A 27,531-nucleotide genomic window follows, 5' to 3' on the forward strand; every position below is an offset into this window, starting at 1 on the left:
AGCTCCTGTGAACTTGAATGACGTAGGATATTGTTTCCAAATGTGTGGCACAGGCTGAACTCTGGGCTGGTCATTCCTGCATCAGCTGCTTGACAGCAGCAAGCTGCCAAATATTCGAAGGCTGTAGTGCCCTCAGTTGCCTCGGTGAAAGCCTGTTTTTGCCAACGTACATCATACATAAAGGAAGTAAAATCCAATCTGGCTTTTGTGGAACGATTTTATGAGAAATGTAGGATTCCATGGATTTCTTGGCAAAAAAATGTTACTGAATATCATTCATGGCATTTTAGCTGATTGCACGCTGGCAAAACCTGTGACCTTTGAGGAAAGGCACCTAAGGTTTTCTCTTCCCCCTCCCTCCCCCCCTTTTCTTAATTTAACAAGAGACATTGACAGTCTTTAAGTTGCTACTGCAAATTCTTGTAAGGATGTATTTCTGTGAAGAATTAACAGAATTCTACTAAGATAAAGGTGAAACCAAACTTTTAAGAAATGCTTAAGTCATATTTGCTGATGCTTCCCACTAAGTCAGAATACTCCTGAAGTGCATCAGGTCATTCTTTTCATCTTTGCAAGTCCTGTCTTCCTTTCCTGGGACAAGGGGGAGCAAGATTCCTGCCATCCTTTGATGTCTGAACTGTACGAACTTAATTTTTAACACAGCTGTGCTGTGTGAAGTGCATAGTAGGAAAGCATTCTAAGTGAATTAAAAAAAAAGAAAAAAAATGGTCTTCAGGCATTCAGGAAACATAGTTTCTTTGGAAGCTGCAGTCAGAAATGATGTTGCAATCACTTTACAGGTCTGGTCTTATATTTTGGCTAATCTATATGCAGGAGGAACACACCATGCATGGCATCTGTGACAGCAATGAAAACTAAGCATTAAGCACGTAGGAGATGAGGCATGCTTCCCACAGACATGGTCAGGCACTTGCATAACTGTCCTGGCATCAGCAGTGCTGTGTGCTCAGTCGGTGAATGAGGTGAAATGTAGAAGCCTCACCAGCCATCTTGCTCAATTTGAATGTCTTGTCGTGACTTTTTCTATGTTGTCATGGTGTTACATGTGTTTATGAAGTTTATGTGTTTATGAAGTTTTTGGTGAATGTTTTCCTTCAACTTTGTGAGTAAAATAAGAATGTCACTTTCATTGCTGTCATCTATGTCATATCCTTCCATGCGGCAAATGCTTAAATTACTACCCCTAACAGCCAGCAGGAGCTTAGCAGTTTTGAAAAGCAGTTTAAATGTGCAATGTTTAAATGCAGATTTAGTAGCCTAATGTTTAATCCTACATTTGAGGCTCCGGTCTCAAAATGACCTTTGGCATGGTGTTGTTTTTAGCACGAGAGGTCTTTTTAGCCTAGTTCTTCAAAATAGCACAGTATTTGTGGTGTTTATTGCATTGTATGTAAGGGCATACTTCCATTATGTGAGTAGCTGGTTTGTTTGTGTCTGTCAAGTACTTCAGAATTTTGTCAGAGGTATCAACTAATAGCTGTAAAAATATAACTCTGCATGACACAAGTCATTTTGAGCTTGGAGCAGTTAGTATTAGTTGCCTTCTCACCTTCTGTTTATTCAGTTTATTTGCTGCATGGCCAAATGCTGCTGACTTTCTTCTATAGAAGGGTTGATAGCTGATAGCTGAAGGAACCTGTTGATTTACAAAAGGTTCTTTTGAACAGCTGAATGTGAGGATGGTGTGGAGGGCATGGGCATCTGTGTGCTGCCCTTGCTGCTTCCTGGTCTTGACTGCCTGGATCTGCTGCTTTGGGAGCAAAACTAATGAAGTTCAGGTTTTTAGTGTCTGCAGCCCTAGATAAGTTATGTGTATGCAGCAGGCAGTTTACTTCAACTTATAAAAGTGGGAAGCTGCTGAAGACAACTGAGTGCATGCAGCTTTGGAATATTAAGCTGGATAATGGTTAACTACTACTTAAATTTGAGATTTAGCTGTTTAAGACTGGAATGTTGCAAACTGGAGTAAATGTAAGCTTTGTCTGTTCAGACAACAGGGTTGTTAAGCAATTGACTGTGTCCTGGTGGTTGGGCTCGCACCACTGCTTTGAACAGAAACATGCTGTCTAGGCAGCCTTAACGAAATATATTCATTGACTTTTTAGGTCAGTCTTCTTGGAGCCATCTTTCATGTTCAGGAACAGAAAAGTGATAGAATTTTATAGCAGAATCTGTATAGTTTAAGACAGTAATAAAAAAAATTCACTGTCTTTCATACATTTATACTTTGTTTCAGCTATCCACCTTTCTAAGGGTTCAGATACTCTTCACTTTGTACCCAACAGTCACTGCTTCTATGTATGTTGATTTTAAGTTGCACGAATGTAGAGAAGATGTGCCATCCCTTATTTTAAACTATTAAAAAAAAATTACTGTAAGCTGAGTTTATCACAGTTAGTCTTGCTGTTAGTATGTCTGCCTTTATGATGAAGTGAACAGTGATGCTGAATGAGTATTTTAACTAGAATTATTGCTTGATGCAAGTTCTGCTTTCATTTGTGTGTTGGCTTTCTTTTGTTTTGAAAGCAGACATAGTTGCAACTTAAAATAAGGCTGTGACTCTTGTGACTTGATTAACTACCTAGACATCTACCCTGTTAGAAGGTTGAGAGGTTAGTAGGTAATTCCAGTATTGACTATTTCCTTATCAAAACATGGGTTAATTTATTTTGATCAGGCTGTAGCTGCTACTGTCTTTCATGCTTCAACAGCTGCTGTTAGTCATATATCACATCAGAGGTGTGACTTTTATTGGGGAAAGTAGAATAAAGTTTGGTGAGAGCACAACTGACTGTTAAGGGCTGTGGTCATTAAATCTGAAGCTGGACTTAAATCTGAAAAAATACCCCAAAAATTCGAGACTTCTTTACCGTGGCCTTACTCTGTGTTTCAGATGTAGTAACTTTAGCATCCAGAGCTCAAACATGATGTTGATTCATACCTCAGATAAAAAAGCAGATCTAAAATCATGTAATGGCAAACAGCATTTTTGCTCTTAATTTAGATGATGGATTTGTTTGTTTACAAACTGCATAATAAACTTAAAGGTTACTTTTCTTTTGAAAGAGTGTGTGCTCAGGAAGCCAGGTGAGTGCTAGGTTCCCCAGCACATCTCCTGTGTTGTGAGGGACAGTACTTAGCCCAAACCTGCAAATTAGGATGGTGTGAGCTGAACAAAAACAATGTGTTTTTAGTAAAACAAACCCCTTACCCTATTTTAATTTGGTTCTCTGGGTATAGTAGCAGAGCCAAGCTACTGTGAGCTGATGTTGACTGTTCCCAGTGGCTGACTGGCCTGAATTTTATTGGACGCTTGTCAGCTGAAAAACAGTAAACAAAGCAGATTCAAATACTTGCTTGATGCTTGTAACCTTTTTTCTGGAGATGCTCTATTAGCTTGTTATAAAGTTTCATTAGTGCTTCAGGAGAGTAGAGCCTGCTTGTCTTAAAATATGGTTAACAGGCATGATTTTTATAATAAAATGAGTGGAAATTCTTACATGTTCATAATTGTGTGGCTGTTTCTAGTGGATGGGTGAGATCTACTTGGCTCCAGTTTGATATTGCCCAGATTACATCAGTGGTTGGAAGGTAACAGTATCTGTGTGCTCTGCTTTTTAGCATTTCCAGGCAAAGAGACTGTTCTGTTGGAGACTCTCAGTGCACACTGAAGTCCAGCTTTAACAGCTCCTGATGGCAATGAGCATCAGTAGTCACAGTGCCAGACGTCCTTGAGCAGTCAGGGATCTTCACCATGACTGTGGTCTGCTCTGGAGCAGTCTAATAGCAAAAGCTTCTTTTTGGTGAAAGGGGTTCTTTCTCACCTTATTGAAACTTCCTTATGGTGTGCTCTAATAAATTGAATGAGGTGGTAAATATTATCTGTAATATTTTAGCTGATTGCACGCTTCTGCCTAATAATTGAAATGAAATAAAACCAAATAGATATTAGAGATATGAAGATGGCTCATAGGAGTTTACCTCCAAGTGATTTAGGAAGTGTTAATATCCCAGCCGAGCACTAAAGAGATTTAAGTGTGTGGTTTTAAAGGTGACATTCAAATGCTATTTTAAGAGGAGTGATAAATGCTTGTGCCTTTCCTCTTGCCCTCTGCTTCATGCTGTAGAAGGTCCTCTTGACAGTGGCTACAAGAAGGGTAATAAATGTGCTGATATTTTCTCCCTAAAACTTGTCTGGGACAAACCAAACAGTCAAACAGTCTGGCCTGGCATTTTGTGTCCAAAGTGACTGAAAGCATCTCTCTACCACAAAAGAATGCAAGATGTGAAAGCATAAACTTGTAAATCTTCTTTACTTTGGTTGCTGGTTAAGGGCAGTTGGTATCTGCAAGCAGAGTCGCCACTGAATTACAACCAAGATACAAAAATAGTTTTACTTGCTAAGTGTATGGGCTCCCTTGACTATTGTCTTAAATTTTATTTTGCATGTCAGACACAGTGTTTAAAATTTTGATTTTTTTAGAAGAAAAAGACAGCATTAAACTACCTTTGTCCATAAAAATGCATCCAAACAAATCTTTGGAGTTCTTGTGGGAAAAGGATATGGGACACATTTCAGAATAGGTCAATCTTCCCTGTGGAAAACCTGAATGAGATTTTTTTCTGAATCTCTTCTGTTACTGTGTTGTTGCTTTTTGCTTTTTCTTCCACAAGTCCAAATGTGTACCTTGTTAAGTTAGCTTTTTGTTAAGTCCTTTTGCCGTTACTAATTCTCTTGAGTGAGTATTCAAGTTCTGGAGACATCAGAACTTCAGTGTGGTCTTCCAAAGTGCTGTAGTTGCAGTAGCAGCTTGATAACCTGAAGATGAGTAATGAACTGCATTGATACTATTCTGTGTTACCATCATAAAGGAAATTAGGATAAGGATTGAGAAATCCACCCTATCATATGATGAAGCTTTTAGATTTTATTTTCTTACACAAATTGAACATATAGTTTTGCTGAAAGGGGAAAAAGCATTGTGTCTTTCAGTGTACAGATTCATTAAATTAGGATAAACTGTGTGTTAAAACAAAAAACCCTTCCTAAAGGCTAAGTCTTGGAGTTTGGTCTGTGTTTAGTGGGTCATCTCTGTATGCATTTGAAAAATGTTTTGTGTATAACTAACTTTAGTTCATCCTAGGACCTGGTGCTTCTGCTTGCTCATCTGATTACGCAGCTCAGGGGAATAAGGTTAAGGACATGCTGTTGGTAACTAGAGCATTTTCAGGGCTTTAGTTCAGCAGATGGGCTGCTCAGCTATATTCATACATCTGCCTACCTGCTGTGGCAGCTGCTGCTGCTGCGTGTTGTGTTCTTTTGTTCTGTTCCACCCAAGAAAGGAGCACTAGGAAGTGTAGTGAATGGATTAATTTAAAGTTAAGACTAGTGTTTTGCTTGCTTCCTAACTCTCTATCATAATAAAGCTTTGGATAAAGCTAATGAATCCTTCGTAATGTGAAATAGATTTTTAAGATGTATTTCAGGGGACTGAAAGTAGCTAGCATTTAAAAACAGTCAAGTACGTTTTCTTTATGTTGCCTGATGCTATTTATTTTAATATCTTCTTCTCTTTCTCCCCCTTCCCCTGATTTTTCTAGGAGCAGTAACCAGACTTTGCCTGACACTGCGTGGTCCAAAAGAATTAAGGAAATATGGAATGACATGAAGGAGATTAGTTGAGGATTAAAGGCTTTGAGGACAAAACACCTCACCGAGGTGAAGCACAGACTAACATTCTGGTTGTAGCTCCAAGGAGCTGCGTGCTGAAAAAAGATGGCAGATCCAGGAATGATGAGTCTGTTTGGAGAAGATGGGAATATTTTCAGTGAAGGGTTGGAAGGTCTTGGAGAATGTGGATATCCTGAAAATACAGTGAATCCTATGGGTCAGCAAATGCCCATGGATCAAGGATTTCCCGCTTTACAGTCATCTCTTCATCATCCTCCTGCAAATCAAAACCAAGCCAAGTTGACCCATTTTGATCACTATAATCAATACGAACAGCAGAAAATGCACCTGATGGATCAGCCGAACAGGATGATAAGCAATGCCCCTGGGAATGGTATAGCATCTCCTCATTCGCAGTATCACAACCCTCCAGTTCCTCAGGTTCCTCACAGCAGTGGTGCTGGTGGTCAGATGGGAGTCTATCCCGGCATGCAGAACGAAAGACATGGCCAACCCTTCGTAGACAGTGGCTCCATGTGGGGACCACGGGCAGTTCAAGTGCCAGACCAGATAAGAGCACCATACCAGCAGCAACAGCAGCAGCAGCAGCCGCAACCGACACAACCGCCACAGGCACCCTCCGGACCCCCTGGGCAGGGCCATCCTCAGCACATGCAGCAGATGGGAAACTACATGGCTCGTGGTGATTTTTCAATGCAGCAGCACGGTCAGCCGCAGCAGCAGAGGATGAACCAGTTTTCTCAAGGCCAAGAAGGCCTCAATCAGGGAAACCCTTTCATTGCCACCTCAGGACCTGGCCACTTGTCTCATGTGCCCCAGCAGAATCCCAGTATGGCACCTTCTTTGCGACACTCAGTCCAGCAATTTCACCACCATCCCCCTACTGCTCTCCATGGGGAATCAGTAGCCCACAGTCCCAGATTCTCCCCTAATCCTCCCCAGCAGGGTGCTGTTAGGCCGCAAACACTTAATTTTAGTTCTCGGAGCCAGACGGTACCCTCACCTACTATAAACAACTCAGGGCAGTATTCTCGATATCCTTACAGTAACCTTAATCAGGGATTAGTTAATAATACAGGGATGAATCAGAATTTAGGCCTTACAAATAACACTCCAATGAATCAATCTGTACCAAGATACCCAAATGCTGTCGGATTTCCATCAAACAGTGGTCAAGGACTAATGCACCAGCAGCCCATCCACCCTAGTGGCTCACTTAACCAAATGAACACACAAACTATGCACCCTTCACAGCCTCAGGGAACTTATGCCTCTCCACCTCCCATGTCACCTATGAAAGCAATGAGTAATCCAGCAGGTACACCTCCTCCACAGGTTAGACCTGGTAGTGCTGGAATACCAATGGAAGTTGGCAGTTACCCAAATATACCCCATCCTCAGCCGTCACACCAGCCCCCTGGTGCCATGGGAATTGGACAAAGGAATATGGGCCCCAGAAACATGCAACAGAATCGTCCATTTATGGGTATGTCTTCAACACCACGGGAGATGGGTGGGCACATGAGACCAAATGGTTGTCCAGGTGTTGGCCTTGCAGATCCCCAAGCAATACAAGAGCGACTAATATCTGGCCAGCAGCTTCCTAGTCAACAGCAGTCTTTTCAACAGCAAATGCCAACCTGTCCTCCCATGCAGCCTCATCCAGGGATACATCACCAGTCTTCACCACCCCCACATCCTCATCATCAGCCTTGGGCACAGCTTCACCAGTCACCACAAAACACACCACAAAAAGTGCCTGTCCTTCAGGTAAGCTACTTCCAATTAGTAGAAAATGTTTTAAGTGACTGTAAATGCCTTTCAGGATACACATGAACTGTTAAAAACTGTTGCCCCTGTTCAACTCTCTTGTTTGTCATTGGTTATGTGGCTTTTTAGTGTACAGAGACTGAAGGTAAAATGAGGTTCAGGTATCTTTCTAACATTCTTACAGTAATTTTTATAGGATAACATTATGGATAGATCAAAATGTGATAGAACAACAGGACAAGCAGAATACATACTATTTTTTTTTTCTTGTTGGTTTCTTTGGGGAGAAGATGGAAAACACATGTGAGAATTGTCATTTAATTATTCAATTTTTGTATTTTCAACTTGGAAGAAGAAGTGTGTGTAATAATGTGTTTGTTTTGGCCAAACCAAGATCTTTTTTTTAAATCCTAAGAGAATGTTCTGTGGTTTTAAATTAAAGCTTAAATTGTTACACGTGAAAAAAATTTCTGGCGTGAACTTCTTTAGCACTAAGTAATGAAGCTGTGAAGTGATAGGGAAACAGTTTATACAATGTGAATCAGTCTGAAATTAAATCTTCTGAGGCTCAAGTGAAATGTTAAATAGAATGCAAGTTTTATTTTACTGAGGTTTTGATCTGCCAGGTTTCTATGGCCATGTATTGCTTCCATGTCATTTTTCAATTAGAAACTAAAAATGGTAAAATATCTTGATCCTCTGTAGCTTAACAGGTTTGACTACGTGCTAGTATGTTAAGCTTCAGCTGAAAAAGTACTTTTTGGAATCTTCACATTTGCTGTTGTTTGACTCGGTCAATCAGAATTTAGGAGGTTTTGATACCACATGAATTAGTGGTCAAGATATCAAAGATTTACTAATTTTTTGGTTTTTTTCTGATCAGTCAGTAATTAATGCCAACTAGCTCTGCCCATAAATATTTGGAGACAATTGTTGGAATGCAGTCGTAATGACACGACGCTACAATACGCTTAATAAATCATAAAAACAGCTGTCCTGGGCAGTGTCCTGGGCCAGTGCGCAAAGCAGCTGCTCAGCCGTCCCCTCCACTGCTGCCTGCCGGCTGCTCCTGTTTGCTGCTCCGCACAGCGTGAACTGGCTCTGGGAGTCAGATGTATGCTCTGCGGAGAGGCAGCTGACAAGGAGTGGTAGATGGAGCAGCTCAGCAGCTGGGACAGGCTTCCACATTCCCTGTGGAAGAGAGGAGGAGGGGGGGGACTAAGCTGGGCAAGGGGAAAAGTGCAGTCTTTCTCTTGAGGGAGGAGGAGGCTCTCTTGAAGAGTCAAAGTATATCTTCAAGACCATCTTTCTCTTCCCTGCCTACCTCAAAGTTGGTTTGAAATTTTAGATGCCTGTGTTGGCCCTTCCTCTCTCTGCATTTCCACACACAGACTTTGCTTGGAGAACTTAAATTACAGTACTTGCATGCACGTGGAGTTTTGTGTTCCTGTCTGAGACAGCAGCTCTTGCCAATGCCTCCTGTTACCAACTGTGTGGGTAAGCAGGATGAAAAGGAGGGAGCTCAAGACTATAGGGAAAAAATGAAAAGAATGAGCGAGTATTTGGGAAGGAGGTAATGACAGCACAGAGAAATCAGTACAGGGATACATCAGACAGGGTAGGAATGAGAAAAAGAAGTATAAGACATGTTTTTTACTCTGAAGATGAGAGTTGAAGCATCTAGTAAAAAAAACTTGAAAGAAAATTGTAGAAATAACATAAGACTTTTAAGACAGCAAAGGAACAAAAACCAGTGTCACTAGGATCTTTCATAACCCGTTATGGTGGGAATGTGGGAGGAAATACTTGAGGTGGACTGTACCCTAAAAGCAGTGGTGTTCTTCACCAGCATTAATTCCTCGTTTTCATCTGACCATGCAGTAAGCCTATTTTTGGCATTAAAAGGTGGTTTGGGAGAAGAAAGTTGACTTGAAAAATGTACAAGCTTGTTAAATGTTCTTGGGGGGCATCTTTTTCACTTTAATCGGTGAAGAGGTTAAACACAGACAGCTCAACCCTTAAATAAGCTGAGCAACCTATTACAGAGAGCTGAACTGCAGATGAATAGCTTGAGGAAAGGTAAGTGCTGAAACTAAATAATTAGAGGAAAACCACATGATAACTCCAGTTATTTGATTAAAATCAGTAATTCAGACAGTTGTAGCAAGCCAAGTAACTTCTCTATTCGCTTATTTCTGTTAAGTTTTTATCTGGTAAAAGGTAGTGTTTAAGTACCTTCCCATTAAGTAATTAGTTTGAGCCTTGACTGTAGTAATGAAACTCTTAACAGGCAGGCGTTTCCCCCTTGAAAACTGTTTGGATGAAATGAGTATTGTTCAAATCAACGAAAACTTAACCCCTCCCCACCCCCTGGGGAAAAAAATGCAGATGTGCTAAACCCCTGCTCTTAAACCTGAATACAGAGTTGGTAGCTCTCCTGTGTCTTGATTTTCCTTTCATGTCAGTAGGCAGAAAAGTGTTCACTGAAGTGCAGTTATTTAAATGATTGGTTTGTTTTTATTTGTATAAAATGAATCAACAAAATTAATATAGTCAGTGAAAATGGAAATCACTATGTACTTTAAAATCAACAGAAGTGATCTTAATAATTATTTTTCAGTGATTTGAAGCTAGCCTTATCATGGGAAGGCTGTAATACTTGTGGTTAACCAAATTACTGTTTTGCTGTTAGATATGTTGGAAGGAAAGTAAAGTTTTTTACTTTTAAGTTCTGTGTTGATTCCAAGGCTTGTTATTTCTTTTTCTGTGTGGAAAACTGCAAATTATTTTGGCTTTGAGATGAAGCTGGTGATTGGCAATTCATCTGGTTTTGATTAATAGCTGAAAACTAGACATGGTTATTAGGACCATGTTAGCAGTGAGTTGCTGGCTTCAGTGGAGTTTGATAGATCCATAAGAACCACTGCAGTGTTGGGATGTTCAGTCTGTGTGCTTGGTTTGTCAGGCACTCCTTTGAAACATGTTTCACCAAAGGTTTTTGGAAGAGCCTGATGGCCATGGGGTGAAAAGGCTGGTTCTGCTGTGGCAGAGCAATCTACCAAGGGGCAAATCAGGGATCAGGAGTGGCTTGTCTTCACAGCAAGGCAACTGTGTTGGGTTTGTGAGCTTGTGTTCTCCAATATGCTCATAAATGATCTGGAGAAGAGTGAAAAGTCAGATGGCAAAATTTGCTGCTGCTGTTGATATACCCAAAGCAGAGTACCAAATGCAGATGTGATGAAGAACCTATTAAGAATGAAATAAAATGATCAGAAATATAATAGGAAAGTCAACTGCTTATCTATTAAGTTGTGTGAGTCAAGACATGGCCAGGGGAGGTTTAGATTGGATATTAGGAAAATTTTAATCACAGGAAGGGTTATCAAGCATTGAAACAGGCAAGGTATAAAGTTGCCATCTGTGAAGGTATTTAAAAGATGTATAGATGTGGTGCCTAGGGACATGTGGACATGCTTTATTGGTGGACCTGACAGTGCTGGGTTTACAGTCGGACTTGATGATCTTAAAGGTCATTTCCAACCTAAATTATTTTATGGTGCTTGAGCAGTGAAATGGCAGGCAAAAACATCTTCTTAGGAGCAGGTCTTGGTGTCAGATGGCTGTCTGAAAATGAGCTATAACAGTTAAAGAAATAAGTCAGTAGGAATTGTAATGAAAGTAGTAGAGAACAAAACAAAGATTATTACCTGTATGTATGGTATGCTGGTGAGGCAAGTATGGTATGCTGCTGTGAAGTTCTGTGTCCCTTCCTCAGGCCTCAGAAAATACAGCAGTACTTGAAAAAGCATGGTGGGGAGGGGGCTGGGGGGTGTTTTAGTGGGGGAAGGAAGGAGAGAGGTGGTGAAATCCTCTGAATTGTTGGCGATACAGGTACATGAAGAGGATGAATGTGAAGTAAGGGTTGTTTGTCACCTGTTTTTGTCTCCTTGAATTCTTTTTAGGTATCCAGCAAGTTGTCAAGTGGTGAGTTCAGAACTGCACATTAAGATGCTGATCTCTGAGATGTTTCACAGAAAAATGCATCATGGTTTGATAAACGTAAAAGCACCACATTTGGCTCAGCAGATCTGTGCCATACATAAGTGACTGAGAATTTGTTACTGGGTTGCATCTCCTGTATGCATGTCTGGTTCTTGTCCTCTTCCACACACTTTATCAGAGGTGATATCAGGTTAGATAGGCCTTTGGAGGCCTAATGCTATGCAGTTGTTCTTACATATTGTTATTTTCAGAGCATTTTATTGGTGATAGAGGAAGTGTAGGAGTTTTCTTTGCCAAGAATAGGCTGTCCTGGGTGTGTTGTTACACACAACTTATTTACCCACAGCTACTGTGTGGGCTGAAGTTTCGAGTCATGTTCATTAATCATGTTCCACAAATGCAATCTGCATTATTTATAGTCAAACACAAGAGTATTTAAGTGACAAACAGGTATGGTATAGCCTCCATGCCCGACTAAATGGGAGAGCTCAACAATGGGCACAAACAGTGTTGAAGGATTCTGGGTTGCCGTTCTGGTGGAGAAGGAACTAATTTTGTGTGTGTTACCAGTTCACTGCCAGGTTTATTCTGCTGGCCTTATTATCTATAGGCATGTGACTTTGCTTTAAATCATAACTCATAGCTGTGTTTGGTATGAACACATTCTTTTGAAATTTCCTGCCCTCCCTTGCAGGGGAGGAGGCAGGGAAAGTCCTGCTGAGTCACCAGCTCGGTCATCCCTTTCACAGGCCTTTCCTGCAATGTCAAACTCTGTGTTGCTGCCTTGGTTTAATTTATGCTTGGATATACCTGAATGGAAAGGGATGTTAACGAAAACTATAATCAGCTGTATTGGTTTGATGCAATGTTGTAACCTGGCAAAAAGTAAAGGTTAAATCAGTTTCTGCTGGCACATTAAAATGAAGTTGATTATCTCCTGGGTGTTTGTTTTAATGCCTAAGAGTAGTAAGAAGAAATTGACTCCTTACTGTCTTCACATGAATTATCTTTCAGTGTTTCCTTTAAGTTTACATAGTAGCAAATGATGCCACCTTGAATAGTTAGGATTATTCCCATAAACAATATTCAGAAGCAATTTCCCACATCTCCAGAGAGAACTGCTGGCTTTTTAATCCCTCAAGTGTTTAACTTTTGAACTATTTCCCTGTCGATAAGTAGAACAAATCCAATTTATTTTAAAAAACCCCTAGAAACACATTGGGTACTTTTTGTTTTGATGCAGAGGCTATTTCACACGACTGCTAGCTGGTCTTTTGGGGTACTGTGTATGCTGCACGTTCAGCGAAGTCTCATGGCTGCCTGCCCCTAGAAATTCTAGTTTCCTTTTTCAAGTATTCACAGACCAGCAAAACAGTGTATGTTGGCAAGATTTTTGAAGCTGCCAGACTAAATGAAATTAAGAACCCAATAATACTGAACTTTAATTAGCTACAATTGTATATTATTTTTATGTGTAGATAAGCATGAGTGTATGTGTGTATTTATATAATATATATGGAGAAAATGTAGGCAAAATGAGAGGTTGTGGATAGTAATGTGAGAGAAGAAGGGAAGAAAATCCATAGTATTCATATTAAAGTAAAGGTTGATAGCAGTATTTTTTTCTTAAAAGTTTACAGGCTTCTGCTGTATTTTGTTGGGGCTCTGAAGAAGTCTTGTATTTGAGCAATGTAAGCAGTGTAATTAACTAAAATTTTCCAACTAAAAGAAAAACAGACCGTAAAATCTACCTTTGGTCAGAAGTGTTGAAGTTATTTCACCCCTGTGGAGTAGAATTTTCTGTTGCACTGATAACTTGATCCATCTGTGAGTGAGTTTCCATGCAGGTCTCTCAAAGGATATAATATTATGAAATACTGTTCTAAAACTCCTCAGTTGCATTCCAGTCTAACAGTTAATATTAACATATTCAAAGGCTTATTTCTTCCTCACCCTTGAAAAAGCTATGTGTGCTTTTGTAAATAAAGTGCTTGCAGTGATTTTTCAGTGAATAGGCCTTTAGGCCAAAGAATTGTAGTTTTGAGGTTGTTTTGCTATGAACTTTTTTGTCTTTTTTTGCTGTTGAGGAGGCACAAGCTACTTCAAGAATACTTCTTCCTTCAGGTACCATGATTTGACTATGATGAAAATAATTTGTGCCATTGAATTATCTGCTCTGAAGTTTTGGGTAAAGCCAGTTTGTAGCATTAACATAAAAACACAAGCCCGCATCAGCATAGTGAGTTGTAGGTTTAAGTTACCCAACTTGTTCTTCAGCGTGGGTATTTTGAAAGTTTCTGTGAGATGTTGGTGACCTGAATGTATTGTTTCCTGAAGTCATTAGCATTTTCTGAGGAATCACTCAACTAGAAAAGTTTTTAAATTTATGCTGCTTGTTTAGTACTTCAGTATTGTGTTATCTGTTGCTGATGGTCACTTCCAGTGGGACTTGATAGCTGTCTTACTTTCCCATGGTTGAAGATGTTGTCCTGCTTTATATTTATTTGAACAAATTTAACTCTGTTGTTTCAGAGTAGCTTTTTTTCATGATTGAAAGCTGGTAATCTAATAAAAGCCCTCATGTCTGTGTCATCATTGACCTACAGGCACAAGGATGGAAAATCAGGGCAAATGAAAGGAAAATGCTTGATTTTTTAAATTATTTTTTTTTATTTCATTAAATACAGTGTCAGTCTTAAAAAGGAACAAGTTGCAGATGAAGAAATAGCTTCCTACCTTTTGGTATGGATCCTTCTCCTGGAATTCTGTCCTGCTCTTTCTCATGGAATTTGAGGCATCCCTTTAGTTTAAGCTATCCTGTCCTTGCTTGTATCTTGAATGCAAGTGTCACTAACTTGCATAAGTGTTCTTTTCTTCTTCTGTGGAGTAAATTGACACTGTGGAGTGTCAGTTCACACTATGATGGGACACCATCACTTGGAAGTGTAATTTGTATCTTTTGTCTGTAGAAGTTTTCTCTCTAAGTTCAGTAAGCCAGTGCTTTTCACTTTTGAATTTTCAGATTTCAGTTCTTTTAACTGTATGATGATACATGTATTTTACTGGTGATAATGTAGTCTGGATTTGGGGGCAAAAAACCAAACAAAACACTTGTTTAGTTTTTTTTATTTTTAGAGATGATATCTGTAAACATTTATAGACTTCTCAAAAGAGTTGTAAATTGTGGTAACTCAAGAGCAAGGTTTGACACGCTCGAGTGGTTAAAGCATCTGCTTGTACATCTATTCTTTTTAAATATTCTCAAGTTTGCCAGTGTGGTTTAAAGACAATGAAGCTACTTCTTGGGAGCTGGTAGGAGCAGAGTAGGAAGTGTGGGCAGAAAGCAGTGATCAGGGAAAGGGCAGGGAAATGCTGAGCTGATCTGACAGAGCAGTGCTGAACAGTAGGAGCAGAGAGGAAATGGCCAACACCTGTGTTAAAATGGGGACAGAGAAGTTTAGGGAGTCACTCCACCTCTCTCTGCTTGAGTCACCTGCCTCTTGAGCCCTTGTCAGAGGCTGCCATTTGGTACAGTGGTGCCTGTTACTGCTCTTCACACTGCTTTAGGGTGTACCTTTGTGTCCCCCTGCTGTGGGCAAGTCGCCCACTGACAGGTCCAGCAAAGCTGTGTGAACTCAGTAACTCCCAATATCTAATCTGCGTTAGAAAAAAATCCCACAAAACGTACAGATGAAGGTGGCTGTGGTCTGGGATACAGAACCTTTTCTGCTTCCTTGCATCAACCTGCCTGATCATTTGGTGAACAGCTTATCTGGCCAGGTTATGTTCCTGGCAGCTCTCCATTGTGTGACCACAAAATCACCCAAGTTGGTCGTGTAGGAGTGGGAATGCTTGCTGAGGTAGAATGGAGATTGCCTCTTCCTCTGGCAGTGAGCTTTCAAGCCCTTTAATACCTTTATACAGCTTGTGTTTTTATAATAGTACCTACCCTCAGTAACTAGCCCTTGAGTCCTTCCTCAAATTTTGATAAATTAAAACTTCCATTAGAAGTCTTGGAAGGCTTTGTCTTTATTGAATTAGTGACAAACAGGCCACGTTGCAGCATCTCCCAACTTCTCTCTTAATCCACACAAATATTAATGACTGATTTGATTTCAGGAGTGTTTTCTTTTTTGGAAACGTGGGGCTGTTTTCCAACTAAAGCATTTGCAACTGTTTTGTTACTGAAGAGGTGAAAGAATATCCCCTCTTTACCAAAGAACTTGGCACAATTTCATTTGGTGTGTGTCATACTGAGCATGCGTCCAGTGTCAGTGAATTGTCTTCTTTGAGTACTGAATGGGATTTTCTTTTTTTTTTTTTTTCCTCAGCATAGAGAATTGTTTAAAAGCATAGCAAATTAGAAATAAAACTCAGATTAATTTTTTTTAATCATCTTTGAGGAAACAGAACTGAGAGACAGGATGACTAAGTGATCTAAGTGTATGTTTGCTCTTTCCAGAGTTTATAAATAAGTATTTTTCATTTTACTGTACTTTATAGATTACGTACTTAGTTAGAATTTTCTCTGTTCCTGGCAAGATTGGTGTAGCCAACAATAGTGTTGCCTCTGTGTATGAAGAGGAACACAGAGATGATGGCCTTAAATTTTATAATTTATTCAAAACCAAAATTCATAAAACCCCCAATTTAAATTCCTACTCATGTGTCTGTTACTCTAAAATGTGCCACCTCTTTGCTCTTTGTCACTCCTTCCAGTATTACTCGTGCTGTAGAGTGCAGCTCAAGAAGACTGAGATGACCAGTCTTAACAGTTAAAAGCAGAAAATCCCACTTTTTGTGTAGGAATTTGGTGGTTCTGGAGGTTAATGTGAGTAGTGCGGTTATACAAGATATGGAAGAAAAAAGTGGATTTCTCTGATTTTTCACTCTTGGACTGGGAGGAATCTTTGTTCCTTTGCTTTTGTTGTTCCTCAGTATCGAGGATTGGGATGCAGCTCTTTCCTGTACTCCACACAGTGATTTTACTCTGTTAGCCAAGCTTAGGAGACAGCAGCTCTTGTTAGGGTGAGCAAGCACAAATATTAAGAACTTCTGGGAAGGGTTCATATTGCATGGGTTGCTGCTGTAGAAATTAAATGTTAAGAAATCACAGGCTGATAGAATGACTTGCATTGGAAGTGACCTTAAAGAGGATCTAGTTCTGACCACAAGCAGGGATGCTGTAGTGGGTTGACCCTGGGTGGATGCCTCCCACTGGATCAGGTTCCTCAGGTCCCCATCCAACCTGGCCTTGAATGTTTCTATGGGCATTCACAAGTTCTCTGTGCAACCTGTTCAGTGCTTCTGTACTGTCTTGAGGAAGGAATTTCTTCTTAACATCTAAATCCTCTCTTTTAGTTAAAACTATGCCTCTTTGCCCTGTCCCTATTTGCCTCTCTAAAAAGTTGCTCTTCTGCTTTTTTTTATAAATTCTGAATACTTTAAATACTGAAAGTCCACAATCTTAAGTTTCTAAAGTCATGATTTCTGAATCTTGGCAGGTTTCTATGGCATAGTATTAACCTTTTAATTTTGGAAAATTGCAAGTATTTGTCTTCATGAATGCAACACTTATTCTTCAGTTATGCAAACCCAAATGTACCACTGATATATTGGTATAACATTGTAGGAAGTGCCAAACATTTATTTAGGCTTCAACTTCCATTTTTAATATTTATATTAAAATAGAAATTTGTCTATATTTTCTTAAATGTAATCTCTTGTTATTTTAGTCATAGAGGAAATTTTCATGTTATACATGAGTTCCTAATAGGAATGTATACCCACTTACAGCAGACTTTTCTTACAACAGACTGAATAATTTAATTGGTTGAATCAGAAAAAAATAGTCCATATTAATTGTGTTAGTTAAGTTGTATTCTGTTATGTCTCTGTAACTCCCACAAACAAAATAACATGACCAGAGTGACTGAGAAGTTAATAGTTCCACAGATTTTTGGATGTAATTTTCCTGGAAGAGAAGAGAGGACTCATAACAAGCTTCATAACAAACTTTCTAATGTCTAGTAGTCAGTTTGAACTCTTGTTTTTTCCACTCTGCTTTTACATCTCCTTTCTCTCCAGATGGCCCTCCATCCACTTGCATTCTGGTACTTCATATCTTTTTTGGCCCTGCAAGATGCTGATAAGTGTGATAATACTGTAATTTTCCTTACATGTGAGCACTGGATGATATGAAGTCCTTAATTTTATTTTTGGAAGAAATCTTTCTGTACCAGCCAATTGTTCCTAAATATAGTGGGAGGCTTATAATACACAGTGTGTGTTTGAATTTAAAGCAACACCTTACCTTAAAAAGTTGACATCACAGTTTACTTGTACAACTGTGTAATACAGAGTCATCAAAACCGGGCTAAAACTTTGGGCATTGCAGTTGTTATTTGTATCTGTTTGCTAATGGGATCTTGCTGATGTCTACTGGGGCAAGCATTGTCAGAGATGGACATTGGGACACATGCCTGCAATACTGGAAGTCTGCTTGGTTGTGTTTCTCTATGTGGGCCTCCTTTGAAATACTTCAGGAAAACTTGTTGAAAATCAAATAATACCTAGGGTATTAGACTGGGATTGGGGGAATTTTCGCTGACTGACACAGGTTGGTTGGTTGGTGTCAGTATTGTCAGTGGTCCTGTTGGGTGTGTTTGAGGTGCTCTGCAGCAGTGGTTAGTTACTGCAGTTCCCTGCTGCTCTGTACAGCAGCACCCAAAAATGTAACTCAGAAACTGTTGTGGCAGCCAGGGGTAAGTTAAAAGTGTTGCTTTAGACACAGCTCTGCAGCTGTGATATAACATTACTATATAACCCCAAATCTAGACCTGGTATTGCTGTAGGCATTTCTGATTTAAGATCTGCCTATAGGGATTTTTATATTTTACTATAGGTTGTGTAAAGAATGTCTGGAGCAAGAATACTAAAGATATTTGCACTAAAGATAAGGTGTTTCATAGAAGAATGTTAATCATACTAGTTGGAGAATCTAAATTAAGAGTTACCTCAGTTGGTGTGGCTAAATGAAGTAGGTTGTCCACAGAAAACGAAGTGTGGGATTTTTTGTGAGGTTTTTTTTTTCTTGTTTTTGTTTTGATTTTGTGTGTGGGTTTTGGGGAGTTTTGTTTGTAGGTTTGTTTTTTTTTTTTTCACTTTGTTTTCCGTGTTCCCCTCCTCCCTTCCAGTTCTAATGACACATTCTGATTTAATTATCAGTTCAGTTACTAGAGAAGTTGGGAAAGGCCTACATTTGACATGCCATAGCTAACATAGTCAAAGGCTATTTTCATTTGTTGCTGTGACTATAGAGTTTGAGAAGTATCTTGGGCTCTTTAACATAAGTGGATCTTAGCAGCAAATACAACATCAATGGATTTTTAGCAAGTCTGTGATTTCAAGCCCAGTTTGTCATATTGAAGTTAGTAAAATAGTGTGATGAAAAGGCCATGTGGAGAACTGCTGTCTTCCCACCCCAAAAGAAAAATAGAGTTGATTACTGCTGATTACTTCTGGTTCTGTATCACATGTGTATCTGTTAACATTTATTTAAGTTGGTATTTCCAAACCATGGTCTGTTATACCTCTGAAGTTCCTTGCAGACTACTTTTATGTGGCCTGGGAAAGTTGATTAAGCAGAGCAGGGTTATATGATAAGCAGCAATTTGCATGTGGGAAGTTTATTAGGAGAAATACATGTCCACTACTAGAAGCTTGCAGATCGTGACAACAGAAAAAAAAAAAAAAAAAAAAGAGAAGAGGGAAATTTGACAGAACAGAATTCTATGGTGTAACATAAATCTCACTCCTGATGGGATCTGCTCAGACTGGTGTCTGAAATGACAGTGGTTGCATCTCAGTGTAAAGCGAACTGCAGGGACCACCTGTCCCAGAACTGTGACCAGTACTGCTCAATGTCTTCATCAGTGACTTTGACAGGGAGATCAAGTGCATCCTTACCAAGTTTGTAGATGACACCAGGCTGGGTGCGGAGGTTGACGTACCTGAGGTCTAGGATGCCATCCAGAGAGAGCTGGACAAGCCGGAGGAGTGGGTCTGTGTGAACCTCATGAGGTTCAGCAAGTCCAAGTGCAAGCTGTTACACTTCCATCAGGGTGTCAATTACAGACTGGGTGTTAAAGGGATTGAGAGCAGCCCTGCTGAGAAGGACTAGAAGGTGCTGGTGGATGAAAGACTGCATGTGACCTGGCAAAATGTGCTGGCACCACAGAAAGCCAATTGTATCCTGGGCTACCCCAAAAGCAGTGAGGCCAGCAGGTCAAGGGAGGTGATTCTGTTGTTCTGCTCTGCTCTTGTGAGACCCCAGCTGGAGTGCAGCATCCAGCTCCAGGGTCTGTAGCACAGGGGAGACATAGATCTCTTGGAGTGAATTCAGAGAAGAGCACAAAGATCATTGGAGGTCTGGAATTCCTCTCCTATGAGGAAAAGCTGAGAGAGTTGTGGTTGTTCAGCCCGGAGAAGAGAAGGCTCTGTAGAGATGTTAATGCAGTCCTTCAGTACGTAAGGAGGGGCTTATAAGAAAGATGGCTACAGACCTTTTAGCAGGTCTTGTTGTGATAGGACAAGGGGTAATTTTAAACTGAAAGAGGACTGGTCTAGATTAGATATAAGAAAGACTTTTTTTTTAATAGTAAGGGTAATAAAGCAATGTAACAGGTTCCCCAGAGCAGTGGTAGATGCCCTATCCCTGGAAATGTTCAATGTCAGGTTGAATAGGCAACCTGACTGAATTGAAGATGTCCCTGCTTATTGCAGGGGGATTGGACTAGGTTGCCTTTAAAGTCTTTTCTAACTCAAGCTATTTTATTATCTCTCTAGGAGGGCATTCTTTGTTGGCTCCTGATGGTGTATCCACACCTCACCTGAAAGTATAGTGCCACCTTTTATGGAAAGGCCATGAAAAGAGCAGTGTTATATTTGTTATGTGTTATATTTGCCTTTTGCTTTGAAGGGATCTGGACATAGCTGAGCCTTTTCTGGCGGGTTGTAAGATAGTGGGAAGTGTCAGCATGAAACCAAAGTTACCAGAGTTTGACAGGTCAGTATTAGTAAGCCACCTAGAGAAAGATGACTGTAGTCTGTGATATGTACCCTCCATATCTGTTAACTTCTTCCATCAGATGACCTTTGTGTAACTTGAATCAGTGGGAATTTGTTGGTGGGTCACACAAACACATCACTGTTTCCATTTCAAAGGGTGGAGCTATGCAGATGCTAACACGCCTGGGGTTATGGAGGTGACCACAAACCTCCTCTGTCTTCCACCTCCACCATCCTGGGCAAGCTCCTCCACATCTGCCAGGAGCTCTGCTCTGAGGCGTGCCTGCCTCAGAAGCCCTACCTTGAGTTAGCACTGCTTGTTTGTCAGCTCCTGCACACTTTCTCGAATGTCAGCTTGACTTCTGTGGATTTACAAGTCCTCAAAAAAGCCTTTGGGTGTCTTCTGTGTTACTTTGTCTTCTAATAGATCTAGAATATAACCTCTACAGCTTCAGTATGTGACTTCCTCCATTTAAAGGGTTTTTACTGACTATGTCTAATTAGATAATCTAATTCTCATGCAGAACTGTGGGGACTGCTACATAAAAAGCATACTAGCAGTGCATGTGAAAATGCCTACCTTGCTTCAATGCTAGAAAACCACTAGTTTATTTCTTGCAAGTTAAAAACACAGAATCACTTAAATCTTGATCAATGTCTTTTCCTTTTAAGTGAGAAATGTTCTGTGAGTTTAGCTGCTTGTATTCATAAATGAAGCAAAGAAAACATTGTGGGGGAGAAAATAAATATCCAAGAAAACTTGGATTGTAAGTAGTTGAAATATGATCTTGCTTTTCAGTTGTCTTGCTTTTTCAGTTATCAACTGTGTAAGACTTACTACTAAGTGTAAAAGATAAAAGCTCTTGCTCCTTTCTGTCTCTTTTAAGTGTCTCTACATCAGTTTGTATCAAACTTAGCCTAAAACAAAACAGTTCTATAAAACATTCAGTTGCCCCAATGGGTGGAGATAGAAGAAGGGGTTCTGGATTATTGATTAACTAATCTGGAGAACCCTCAAAGCAGGGTGTGGATTTCTGGGCTGGGAGCTATGGGGTAATTTCTATGGAAAAGGTTCCTCTTAGTTTTTGAGGGAAGAATTTGTTCTACCTTCATTTATCCTCATTGATTCTGATCTCTTGTATTAGAGATGTGTGTAGGAAGCTCTTCAGGAAGAACAAGTTTTCCAACACAGCATAGAAAGAGGTGAAATTCTCTCAGGAGTCTTTTTAGTTGCAAAATTCTGGTTGGCAGGTTAAGACACAGGCCCAGCAACTGGATACTGGCTCCCTCCTGCACTAACCCACTCCTTACAAGTATATCACTAATACTGAAATGATGTAACTGCATAAATGAGCAAATTATGGATGACCAATAATTTAATAGATTGCGTATTTCTGCTTTTCTCAAGTCTCTGTTGTCTGGAGAACTTGAAAATAAAAATGACTTCTGCATAGTTTGGGGAAAATTGTCCAAACCAGGGAATAGAAAAGTCATTGCAAAAGAACACTGGTACTGTGGCATCATTATTTAATAAGCAGCCCTTTCTAACAACAGCATTGTTGCATTTTATATGATAGTCATGATACAAAGACTATTACTTGTCAAAGAAAAAAATTTACAAAAACATACATTTGAAATCACAGAGTTTTTTTGGGGTTATCTCAGTAATCACATTCATAGCTGTGGTGACTTAAGGATATGTGTGATGTAAAGCTTATAAAACAGGTAATACTACGGGGTTTTTTCTGACTATTTTGGCCAGTGTAGTTATAAAAGCTTTTTGGGTAGCCAACCCCTTTTCTCAGGTTTGAAGATAAAATTTCTGTGACCAGGAACTTGTTTTACCAGCCCTATTAGTCTGTTTAATAGATGCTTTCTTCCCCTAGAAAATTAAACATAAATGTTTTTTCTAACCATATTTAACTCTTTTCTAGTTAAATATTCTAGTTTTCTTCACTAGTATGTTTGATGTTTGTCATATTCCAAATTGGATTTGTTAAAATGCATTTATTTTTTAATGTAAACAAGATTTTGCTCTTGATTTTTACTGTTCCCAGTCATTTGTAAAGGTTGTCTGGGCCATTGAGTTGAGCTTCCAGCTGTCACATCTGCCATCTTATGAACTGCTTTTCTAAACCTCATCAAGGTCAAAGAGCACTTGGCTTTTGATTCCAGTATTTCTGTTTTTTGAAATTCTTATCCAAATCAGATCAGTTTGAATGTTGGAACAGGAATCTGACTGTCCTAAATTTATGAGATGCCAGTTTCATACTGAATTTGCTCTGGTGTCAATTTTACCCATCTTAATTATTCTTGTTTACTGTATTAGGATCTGTTAGTGTTTTGATAAATAGCAATCTATGTAATGTAAGTTAAATTCCCTTTGGACTTCTCCTTCAGGATAATCTGCAGTTGTACCTGAGGTGTAATTGTTGTTGATGTGGATTAGAATTTTGTGCAGTGTTGTACTCTGGCACAAATACTTCCCTAGGTTTACTGGAAGCAATCTTGAGAGGCAGTTGAATGTTTTAATTTTCTTTTCCTCATTGTACATCACACCAGTTGTTTACAGACAATCCTGTGGTTGAAGTACAAACAATTTTGGTCTTTAGCTACACAGTCTTAGATTTTTTTATGTAAGTATATATGAATTTTTAAAAATCAGGGGTAATAGAATGGCACAAAAATTACAAGTACTGAAATATTTCAAGTTTGGAAATGTTTATGAAATACTGATTAAACTTCAGAGGGCTCTACACTGATGGGCTTAATTTCTGTGTTAGTGTTTTGACGTGAGGTGTCCACAGTTCTGAGGATCTCACTTAGAACTAGGATGGTGAGTAAGCATAAGGTGCTCTACTGCTAGGAGAGACATTCAGCTGTGTAATGCTTAAAGGACACCTTCCTTGGCAATAACATTTAAAAATACTAATTCCTCTTACTCATTTGTAATCCTCTTCCCACAGCTTGAGCTCAGGACTATAATGGAACCTATTATGGGGAAAAGGTCTATGACTCAGCCATTGAGCCATGCAAACTCTTGCCTTCTTTAATTGGCACCATTAAATCTTTAGTAGTATGTCTCCCATAATATATCGGTGTCATTGGTATAAAATGCATCACTGCTGAAGATATATTGTACCTTTTGCTCTCTGATTTCTGTGACTTGATCAGCCATAGGTGTTTAAAGACTGGTTAATCAGACTTTTTTAGAATTACTGCTTAGCTATTTAGGAGTGTATTGAAAACAAAATGTAAGAGAGCCATTGCACAAATAATTACTTTCCAGGTTATTTTCCTTTTCTATTTAGACACAGGAGAGGGAAAAGGGAAAACTTGTCTTTTGCATTATGTTTTATCTACATAGAAGCTATTTAACTTGAAGACTGAGTATCTTCTACATGACAGGGTGGGAGAAGTTAATTGAGCATATAACCAGGGGACAACTGGCTTGATGTAGTTGATTTTTTTTTCCCCTTTTGCAGGCTGGTTTTGGGGTTGGTTTGGCAGGTTTTTGATTGTGCTGATTTTTTTTGTACAATATTGGAAAGTGAGCATTGAAACAGCTGGAGTTTGGGAAGGGAGTAAGACATCATTAGAAACAATTTAAACACTGAAAGTTAAATGTTTGAGTACATATGTATATATTAGTAAATGCATATATATGAGGAGCAATAGCTGCTTTTAAATCTTCTTTTGTGGTTTTCCCACATATTTAATATGGGACACTTAAAACGTTTCAGTATTTAGGTTGGTGAAGCATTAGTGGCTCTGAAAGAGGGGTGTGATGAGACCATTGGAAAACTGTAATTGTTTGTTACCATATGAGGAGTCTGCCTTGTGTCTCTAGTTGGCAAGAAGGTTTGGTTGTAACATTTATATATACTTTTTGAAAGTAAGTATCAAGAAAGAAGTAAGTGACAGAAAATGTTAAACTATGTTACTTAACACAAAAGTTATCTGATTGTGCTTGGGGAATGATGGCAAGCTGCAAAGCTTTAGTTAAAAAAGATCTGAGGTAGGACTGACACTGCATGTTCCTGATGCCAATAAAATAGGATGTAATCTGTGTATGTAACCTTTTGTGACAGAAGTAGCTTTTTAATTACTTTGGTTTTATTGTTTGAGGTATGGCCTGATAATTTGTTGACTCTATATTATTCAGTAAACCTGATAATGAATATCACTGAGTCCCTTGAACCAGGCAGACTCTTCTGACAAACAGTGCCTCTCTGCATATCTTTGTAAAAATAGCTAAATTGATGCCTCAGGTTTAAGTTTTCATATTTTCCAGATTCTGTACTGCTTTAGTGTGTAGATCTGTGCTTCAGATCAGGGGATAGTAGGCTCTCTTCACAGAGTAGGTAGACAAAACAATTCCTTCTCTAGCTTGGGACCAAGGACAACTGATCCAAATTTCAGGCCCAAGAGCATAAACAACATGGACTGAAGAGAAAAAAACAAGGATGGGATTTCATAATCTAAAGCTATAATTAGACAATTAACTCCAATATGCTAATGACCAGAACTTATAAAAGTGAGAGACCCTGTGACCTGTTGGACATTTTGTGACCATTTTGGGTTCATCATGGGTGTGGCCCTGGCTGGGCTCTTGCACTGCCCAAGGTGTATCCATTAAAGCTTTCTAATGAATACCTGTTTTATTCTTTAACTGTCCGGTCTCTGTTCTAGGTCAGCCTTCACACGGCATCAAAACTTCACCAACCACTAATTCATTCATCATCTTAAGTCTCCTATAGTGTGTATTCTCCATTTTACATATGAGTAAACCAGTACAGAGGGAGAGGGAATTGCCTGAGGCAAGAGTGATAGTAATGGGATTTGGACTACTTTGTGTGTGTTATGCTGGGCTGTATTGCCCTGAAGCTGAAGCCAGTAGTTATCCATGTAGGTGCTTTCTTGCAGTCACCATTGAGCAGTTTTCAAGAAGGTCCATGGCAAGTCCTTTGCTGGAAACCCCTTAGTAAGAAATGAGTATGTAATTTAAAAGAAAAGGGAAAAACAAAACCCAACAAAACAAAAGCCCATCTAGGACAAAAAAAAAGTATCACAATGAGTTGAGGCTGGTAGGAAGAAGTAACTTATCTTTCCTGACGTTCACTGCTTTCATCACTTGTCATAGTCTTTCCCAAGGTAACATGAGTCTTTTCTTCAGGATAATGTCATAATCATTTAGATCTGATTTAATCTAGAAGTCTCATCCATCCTGTGAACTGCATGAGACAGCAGTTGTAGAATAACTAGGGAAGAGTCACACTGTAGGTTAGAGACATTACTGTAGAAAGTTAAGCAGTAGGACATAAAATTCATTTAGTAACAACAATTATTCTTTGTTTTCTAGTATCTGAAATATTTAAATAACTTAGACTGTAATGTAAAAGAATAAAAATATGTTTATAATTTACAGAGTGTTTTCTTAGGGTTACAATGAACTTTAAGTATTAATCTTTTCAAGACAACATTGCATATTTGCTGTTTTACTTGCAGGCTGACTTATTGGTCAGTGCCTGAAGAAAGGTTTTGAATCTCTGCTGGAGAGGAATAGTTTAATATTGGATAAAAATGGGTTAGAAAAGTAAATCCAACTTATTTGGGACATCTAATAGAAGTAAAAGTGATGGTGGCAGTGGGATTTTGGAGTTTCTTTTTTTCCTCATGATGTGGTATTTCTTTGTGATTAAGGAAATGGCATTTAGACTGTCAAAACATAAAGTTATAGTTTTAGATTATGAATCTCCTAGTACTAAGTGTGCTCACCGTTACTATGAGATTGAAACAGTAGCAATTAAAATTTGAGATTTGGAGTAGACATAAAAAGTAGAGACAGCTTGATTGAGATACTGTGGATGTAATCTTGTGGTGTCAGAAAACATTTATCAAATATGGTCTTTTGGGAGAAAATTCTGAAATGAGGCTCTTTTAATCAGAGGAAGTTAGCAAATGTAAAGATTAGAATCATTAAATAATAATAGGTTTAGAGTGGTTTAACTTTCTTTCTTTGGTGGTACCTTAGTATTTTACAGTATTAGAAGTCCATGTGATCACAGAATTCTGTGCTTTTTTAAATATGTAGCAGAAAAGACTTGAGTACAACTTGTTGTCTCTTCCAGTCATCCAGATAAAATATCATTGAAGTGAATGTTTGTCAGCTCCAAACTGAAACCAAAGTATACTATCTGTGCTGGTAATGTTTCTTCTAATGCTTTCAGCTAATTTTTCTTCATCTGGTACATTCTTAACTGCAACATATCTTGGTGAAATTATAAAAATATCGTATTGCAAACCACGGAAAATTCAGAGTACTCTGTGATTTAATAAAAATACTTGGAGATGGTATTGTGGAAGTATCTTGGGACTTCAATGGACTAATGCAAATCTGGACTGGAGTAAAAACTCAGGAGTTCTAGTCCTTTTCACATCTGTTGAAATCTTTAACATTTAAGGCCATTGCCCTTTCCTTGAACATCATATATTTATACCTTTGGGGAAAACTTGTTATTTCTTGGGGCGGGCAGATAGAGGAAGTGATAAAGTTCTCAGTAAAGACTCTCTATGAATTGCATCCTCTTTTCACCAGCCTTGTCATCTGATGCATGTTTGTCATTAAATTGTGACTGGTATATTTTTTATATATGCAGGCTTCTTAAACATGGATGTTTAACAAGAAGCTGATGGTAGGGAACTCTTAAAAGAAAAATGCTTGGCTTTTGTTTTCCTAGGTATATAAGGAAGGGTTAGGAAAGTGATAGAGAAGTTATATCTATTCCTACTGTATTGGAACAAACATAATATGCTAATAAATGTAACGGCCTAAAAATGAAACCGTTTTACTGGTGGTTGCTGCATCTTACTGTTTATGAATGTTTGGTGGTGTGCTCTTCAGTTGCTGAAGAGCAACTCTGTCATGTCTATGACTGAGGACTTACTGGGCAGCTGTGACCCCTAGGCTGTCTCTG

At 39.0% G+C, this 27,531-nt stretch overlaps 1 protein-coding gene across 1 annotated transcript in view; it reads left to right on the top strand.

Annotated features, from left to right (window-relative positions):
* Positions 1–5,598: 5,598 nt before the first annotated feature.
* The window catches only part of CHD7 (chromodomain helicase DNA binding protein 7), an 89,548-nt gene continuing 67,615 nt past the window's right edge, over positions 5,599–27,531 (top strand). The window contains exon 1 of the mRNA XM_053943334.1: positions 5,599–7,483. Coding sequence (XP_053799309.1) covers positions 5,798–7,483 — 1,686 coding nt within the window. The 5' untranslated portion in view covers positions 5,599–5,797. The remainder of the gene's footprint in view (positions 7,484–27,531) is intronic.

Source organism: Vidua chalybeata, chromosome 1, assembly GCF_026979565.1.
Source record: "Vidua chalybeata isolate OUT-0048 chromosome 1, bVidCha1 merged haplotype, whole genome shotgun sequence".
NCBI lineage: Eukaryota > Metazoa > Chordata > Aves > Passeriformes > Viduidae > Vidua > Vidua chalybeata.